Source organism: Chionomys nivalis, chromosome 7 (genome assembly GCF_950005125.1).
Source record: "Chionomys nivalis chromosome 7, mChiNiv1.1, whole genome shotgun sequence".
Classification (NCBI taxonomy): Eukaryota; Metazoa; Chordata; class Mammalia; order Rodentia; family Cricetidae; genus Chionomys; species Chionomys nivalis.
Window position 1 is genome coordinate 64096439 of NC_080092.1, and position 7459 is coordinate 64103897.

The 7459-nt window shown below is 50.5% G+C and overlaps 1 protein-coding gene across 1 annotated transcript; it reads left to right on the plus strand.

Annotated features, from left to right (window-relative positions):
- Positions 1-5713: 5713 nt before the first annotated feature.
- C7H17orf50 (chromosome 7 C17orf50 homolog) lies at positions 5714-6605 on the plus strand. Its single transcript, XM_057773952.1, has 2 exons — positions 5714-6240; positions 6320-6605. Exons 1-2 carry the CDS (start codon positions 5714-5716, stop codon positions 6564-6566), a joined length of 774 nt encoding a protein of 257 aa, XP_057629935.1. The 3' UTR covers positions 6567-6605.
- The last annotated feature ends 854 nt before the right edge of the window (positions 6606-7459 follow it).

Below are 7459 nucleotides of genomic sequence, written 5' to 3' on the forward strand. Positions count from 1 at the left end.
AGATCCACCTGCCTCTGCCTCCCGAGTGTTGGGATTAAAGGTGTGCACCACCACTGCCTGGCTCAACAAAGATTTCTGTAGCCTCTACTATGTACCAGGCATTATTGTGGGGCTGAGAATACAGCAACAAACAAAAATACCTCTGCCTGAACTCTAGAAGCTACTTCCATGTTACTAGGTGATGGGTGGTAGATGAGCAAATAAGTCTGGTTAGGAGTGCTGGCACACACCTGTAATTTTAGCAGCTGGGAAGCTGAGGCAGGAGGATCAAGGGTGCAAGGCCAGCCTATATAGCAAACTCAAGTACAGACTGGAATGCATGATAAGACCCTGCCTCAAAAATCAAAAGATGAAACAACAACAAAATAAATGTGCAGTCAGTCGGGTAGGGATAATTATTGGGGAATATAATACAGGAGAGAGTGGATGTTCTATAGGCAGGTGTACCTTCTATAAAGGAAAGGCCTTGATGCTGAGGTGTCGTCTGGGCAGAGACCTGAGAGAAGTGAGGACATGAGCCCACATGAGGACTAGGAGCAGCCAGTGCACTGGCTTGGAGGCAGGAGCATGCTTGGTATGCTCTAAGAATAGCAATACTAAAAAAAGAAAGAAAGGATAGCAAAAAGAGGGGGTGGAGAGATGGTTCAGCAGCAGTTAGGAGGGATTACTGCTTTTCCAGAGGACCTGGGTTTGTCCGCCAGCACCCACATAGCAACCATCTTTAAGTCCCATTCCTGGGATCTGATGCCCTCTTCTGGCCTCCATGGGTACCTGCACACATAGGGCAAACACATACATAATACCTAAGCTTTGGCTGGATGGTGGTGGTGCATGCCTTTAATCCCAGCACTCCACAAGGCAGAGTCAGGCGGATCTCTGTGAATTCAAAGCCAGGTTGGTCTACAAGAGCTAGTTCCAGGACAGGCTTCAAAACTACAGAGAAACCCTGTCTCGGAAAAACAAACAAAACCAAACAACAAACAAAAAATTAAGTTTTAAGAAAGTGAAGCGAGCCGGGTGGTGGTGGCGCACGTCTTTAATCCCAGCACTTGGGAGGCAGAGGCAGGCGGATCTCTGTGAGTTCAAGACCAGCCTGGTCTACAAGAGCTAGTTCCAGGACAGGCTCCAAAACCACAGAAAAACCCTGTCTCGAAAAACCAAAAAAAAAAAAAAAAAAAAAAGAAAGAAAGAAAGTGAAGCGAGCTAGAGAGACAGCTCAGCAGTTAAGAGCGCTGGCTGCTCCTGCAGAGGACTTGAGTTCAGTTCCCAGCATTCGCACAATGATTGACAGCTACTGGTAACTCCAGTTCCAGGGGATCAGAAGCCTTCTTCTGGCCTCTGTGGGCACCAGGCATGCATGCAGAATGCATACACATATGTAGGCAAACATTCACGCACATAAAATAAAATAATTTTTTTTAATGAAAGGCTGGAGAGATGGCTCAGAGGTTAAGAGTACCGGCTGCTCTTCTAGGTCCTGGGTTTGGATCCCACACGGCAGCTCAGAACCGTCTGAATCTCCAGCTGCAGGGGATCCAGTATCCTCTTTGGGCCTCCACGAACACCAGGCCAGGAATGCATGTGGTATACAGACATACATGCAGGCACGTAAAACAAACAAACAAACAAATATAAATAAATAACTTTTGAAAAGAATAGAAAAGGAAGACGGACATGTGGCTAAGAAGAAATGAGGCCCCAAGACAGGGCCTGGCAGGTAAACACCGAGATGCATTTTCTCCGAGTAAAATGGTAAATGCACCAGAGATCCGGGCAGAGGAGGAACGTGAACTGACTCGGGCAGCTATGTGGAGGGACTCCCAGGCCACAGGTGTAACAACATTTGAAATCCTAGCAGCTTCCAAGGAGGAACAATGGTAGTTTAGACCAGGAGATGACAGGTGACCACACTCCACGTAGCTCCTGGAGAGTTCATAAAATCGTTCTAAACAAGCTTTCAGCCTTGGCGCTCCGAGGGTCTGGTTAGCTAGTTCTTCGTCATAGATGCAATGCTTCACAATTCGTGTTCTGTGGTAGAAATTCAGCTGTGATGCCAGGCCCCAAAGTCTCCTTCATTCCAACTGACTGGTGGGTCTATGCACTCTCCCATAACCTCCACTGACTTTCCCATAACCAGAAAACTCCTTTTCCAGCTTTAGCCAGGCCCATTTTCTGTTGCTGATAGTGAAAACCCCTATGGATATGCACATACATCCTTCAAGTCCAGGAGACTGGTCTTGTCCTGAATCCTTTTCCCAGTCTCCCCCTAGAAGCCACATGCTCTTCTCTCTAGCTCTTCCAGCTCAACTGCCCTCAGGAACAGCTTGCAGGTGACTTAAGAACAGGGACAGGCGGCTGTGCTGAAATCACAGGCCTGCTGGACCATTGACTAGGGAGTGTGTGCTTGTTTTCCAGGGCCACTCGTATCTGGGAGGATTGAGAGATGATGGCTCAGATTTTGCCCAATGGATCCTCTTAGAAAGCAAACAGGTTAGGGAAGGAAAGCCTAGCAGGTTCCTAGGGACTATGGAAGGAACGAGTGATTCCCCCAGAATTCAGTGTAATCTGAATCTGAGGAAATGCCTGGATTGGGGCACAGAAAGAGAGGCCTGTGGCTGGCCAGCTGAGGGGTAAAGAAGGGAAGAAAGGGAAGGAAAGGGGAGGGGAGGGGAGAGGAGGGGAGGGGAGGGAAAAAGAGGATGCAGTCTCTGGCACCCACACCAGCCTATGGCAGAAGAAGGGGCTTCAACTTTGGTGACAGAGGGTTTTCTATTTCCAGAGAGTTCTCAGCACAAGCCATAGAGTCTGAGGATGCCTGTAGCCATTAGCACATCACCAGGGCACTAAACCAGCCCTACATCCCCCACCTTCGGCTTGTTGAGTGAATAAGTGGTATGAAATTGGAGCCATTAACTAGTTAGCCATTTTAGTCTCTGACCAACCAGATACATTTTAGCTGACGTATGTGTAACCTTCCAAAGCCTCACTCCCTTTCTCTGCACAAGCAAGAATGTTCCAGATGGTCGCAACAGAGGCAATCTGTATTGCCAAGTAAGATATTGTACCCGCCCATTCTCTCTCTCTCTCTCTCTCTCTCTCTCACACACACACACACACACACACACACACACACACACACTCAGTCACACCAGAGTCTCATATACAAGCCCAGGCTGGCCTCAAACTCACAATCAGTTCTGTCTCAAATTTCCCCATGCTGGAATCCTGGTGTCTGGCCTCACCTAGCTCTTTGGACATAACAAACCCTATGAACAGCAGGAAGTAATGCTTGTGCTTGCCAATGCATGCAGCTCCTTCTTTTCCCTCTTTGGATGGAGATCAGCTTATTCCAAGTTTTTACTCATTCACAATGGGGGTCTCCTCTCCAAGGGGCTTCTGAGTGGCACTTGAGTGCAAGAGGCATGCACCCCACATTCTGGTAAGATTGCTTGCTTACATGTTTTCACTGAATACCCATTTTTATTCTGAGAACAAGTCCTAACATGATTTTTTTTGCTAGTGTTGTTTTTTATGACACTCTACATTTTCAAAAAGATTTATTTTTAGCTTATGTGTATGTATTTTGCCTGCATGTATGTGTGTGCACCATGTGCGTGCCTGATGCCTGCAGAGGCCACAAGGTGGCGCCAGATCCCCTAGAACTGCAGTTGTAGATCATTGTGAGCCATCATGTGAGTGCTGGGAACCAAACAGGGTCCTCTGCAAAAACAAGGGCTCGCTGGGTGGTGGTGGCACACACCTTTAATCCCAGCACTCGGGAGGTAGAAGCAGATAGATCTCTGTGAGTTCGAGGCCAGCCTGGTCTACAAGAGCTAGTTCCAGGACAGGCACCAAAAACTACAGAGAAACCCTGTCCCAAAACACACAAAACAAGGGCAAGGGCTCTTAATGACCGAGCTATCTCTTCAACCCCTACCCCCCCCCACACACACACATTAAAATTTCAAAAACCCCAGAATTACCCTGAGAAAAATGAAGGGCAAATAGCTGTTGGTTAGATTGGGCCTGGGGAGGCAGGCGAGATGAACAACTGGGCCTTGGAACATTTGTGTCTTGGTAGAATGTTGCCTAAGTCACAGACTGGGTTTGTTGGTTCAGGTGTGCCTGCCAAAGGATACTGGGCCTTAGAGAATGACTCCCGGAGATAACTCCTGGTGCCCACATGTAAGTGTCGCCCCCAGCACGGGCCTAACTCGACTGTTCTTGTTAAAATGGTTTCTGATGAAGGTCTGGCAGTAGAGCTGGGATTTGAACCCAGTCAATCTGGGACCAAAGTCATTCTCTATTCGCCACTGGACTCCTCCTTGCAACAGGGTAGGGAACATGAGGGTTTTGAGTCTGGAGATTCTGGAAAAGGCATTGATCCCTAAGCAGAGTCCTATGGGCAGCTGAGGTTCTAACCCCACCCCCCTATGATCCAACAGAGGCCCTGGAAACCATATGGAGTTCTATAGGTACTGGGCATCCCTTACATCCCAGTCCCTGACCAGAGGGAACAGACAGTAACTCCATTACCAAGAATGGATAAGCATGGTGAGTGGAGCTAGAAAGGGTGCAAATCAAGGACCACTTGATCCATCTTGGACCAACTAGCCCATCACCATGGTGACATTAGAAAATCCGAACTTTTTCTCAGTTCCTCATTCATGTTGTTTTGCTACAAGCCCTCTGCTTTGTCCTTCCTAAATATTCTTATTCTCTTATCTTCACTTGTTCCTGTTCAGACCTCGCTCCCCTTTATCTTCTCTAGCCTTGATGTAAGTATAAGATCGCCGCAGCTTGGCTGCCAGCTTGTATTCAGGGTGGGTCTTCCCACAGCAGTTAAACCAGCCTAGAAACTCCTTCACACAAACTCTCTTAGGTGGTTTTTGATCGTGTCAGTTTAACAGTTAAGATTAACCAACACAGTGCCCAACACACACACACACACACACACACACACACACACACCTACCTTCTTGCCCATTGTTATCATTCTATTCCATTCCTAACTTGGGGAAAAGATGGACAGTGGTCTATAGAAATTGTCCTTTGACCTTTCCAGGGCAACCCCCAAGTGCTGCCTCCTTCTTTGCGATGTAAATCTAGCTGTCTTGGGGCTGCCTACTGCTGATGAATAGCTCCCGGAGAAGACCTGCTTAGTTTCAGCCCAGGAACTTGCTTCAGGTCCTGACTTGCTTGCAGTTATGATGTCTGTCTGTCAGTTGGAGAGGGGGCATATGGCTGAAATCCACTTGCAATTGGCCAGGCCTGAGACCATTTCTGGTTGAGTTAGTTATGCCTATCCAGCCGGTCTCCTGTGACACTGGGCTTCGACCACCAGGGAAAGTCAAAACCTGGCGGCAGAGGCAGGCAGATATTTGTGAGTTCCAGGCCAGGCTATTTATATAGTGAGTTTCCTTGTCAGACAGAGCTACATAGTAAGACTGTATCTCAATAATAATGTTAATATTAATAATAATAGATTATGATAATTGTTTAAACAACCATAAACGACCACCTATTGAAATGACAATTGATGTTTATTAACGTTGGGTAACCCTCCTCCTTCCGTGTTGGTAATATGCGTTCGTTGATTGCTTGCACAACTGGCAAGCAGGAAACTGTGTGCTTTACCCAGACATTATCTAGAGTCAGTCTCACAACCACTCTTGAGGTAGGTGCTACTTTTCCCGCTTCAGAGACGGGGAAAATGGAGCTTGATGGAAGCGAGGTGACTTGCTTGGAATCCTTAGCAAGGAAGATCAGGAGGGCGGGAACTCGGCAGCAGTCCGGGAATCTGGGACTCCGAAGCCCTTTGGCAGGCGGCATCTGTCCGGTGGCATCTTCCCCAGGCATACTGGATTCAGGCTTCTGCAGCAAGCAGCCAGGACAGCCGGCTGCACTGACTCACTCCCCGCCTGCAGGCGTGAAGACCCCTCTGTGGAGGAAGGAAGTGGAGGAGCCCGAGGCCAGGGAGGAGGAGCTGGAGGACGAGACGTCGTCGTCGTCGTCTTCGTCGTCCTCGTCGGAGGTGGAGAGGCCGGACCCCGAGAGCACGGCGGAGGTCGAGGAGGATGGCAACTCGGGGGAGCGCGAGGCCCGCTCGGTGTCCTACAGCCCTCTGCGCCAGGAGCCGAGCAGCCAGCAGGTGGCGCTGCTGCGACGCTCGGACAGCAGCTTCTGGGGCTGGCTCAGCCCGTTCGCGCTTCTGGGTGGCCTTGCGGCGCCCGCGGACAGGTGAGATGCAGGCACCCGGGGCTGAGTTTTAGGGAGGAGGGCCGCAGGGCCACTGAGCACTCACGTCCCCGGCCCGTAGGAAGCGTGGTGCCCCGGAAGAACCGTGCGTGTTGGAGACGCGGCGGCGGCCACCGCGCCGCGGGGGCTGTGCGCGCTGCGAGATCCTTTTCTGCAAGAAATGCAAGAGCCTGCATAGCCACCCAGCTTACATTGAGCACTGTATTCTGGAGCACCCTGACCCGGGTAAGGCGGAGGCCGCTGGGAGCTCTGAGCGCATCCACTCCCAGCCTCTGCGCCCGCAAAGCTCCAAACTCTTCTATCTCTAGTGCGTTTCACAGAACTGTCCTTTCAAGCCGCCGTCCTTAGCGCCTCCTTCCAGTGAGAAGGCCCACAGTCGGTTCACGGTCCCACCTGTTGTCCAGCTGAACTACAGCAGGCACTACTCCCCAGACTGTATCCAGCAACTACAGCCCTCCTGACCCACGCCTCCAATACAGCCTCACCGGCATCTTTTTAGGTCCTTCTGGCCAGGCGAACAGAGGCATCGCTTGAAGAAAAATAGCTTTGGGGTTCCCTCAGCCCTCGAAGAAATCGCCTCTTTCGCTCTAACCCCCCAATAAAGCCTCTAATCAGAGTCTTCTGAAGTGGAGTGGAGTGATAAAAATGGAACCCTTCTTTCTCTCTCCTGGGTACAACCCAAAAAGCAGGGTCTAGCAGGGAGGTTCTTTTGTGGTCTACCAGGCCCGGGCAGTACAAAGCACTTGCATCTAAGGGCAGTCAAAGGCTATTTTGTCCACTGCACAGAGAAGAAAGGAGGGCACAGGGCCAGCAGTGCCTCTGGGGAACTGCAGGCTGCTCCCCTGCCAAATCATTCTCCAGTCCCTGAGAGCTGGCTCGCGGTGGTCGTGGTCACCTCACCGTGTGTGTGCAGCGGCGTTGGTAGGTGGAGGAGGCAGGGTGGGATGGAGATCCAGATGCTAAAATGAATACTGAGACTGGCTCCGACAAAAGGGGAAAGCTGGGGATCTGGTTCCTTCTCCAGGAATCCCAGCTATTCTTGGCTACACAGAATGGGCTTCGGAATGCTGCTGCGTGTGTGGCCTGGAGAATGGGGCCCCTGAGAGCAAACAGGCCTCACCCAATCTGCGGAGCTGCATGGAGGCTGCATTCCCAGTGCCTGCAATGGGCAGACCCCGAAGGACCCTCGACCATTTTCCTG

Coding starts and splice junctions, on each gene's coding strand:
- C7H17orf50 (XM_057773952.1), top strand. CDS start 5,714: ATGGAGCTTGATGGAAGCGAGGTGACTTGCTTGGAATCCTTAGCAAGG. Junction 6,241..6,319: donor CTTGCGGCGCCCGCGGACAG/GTGAGATGCAGG, acceptor CCCGGCCCGTAG/GAAGCGTGGTGCCCCGGAAG.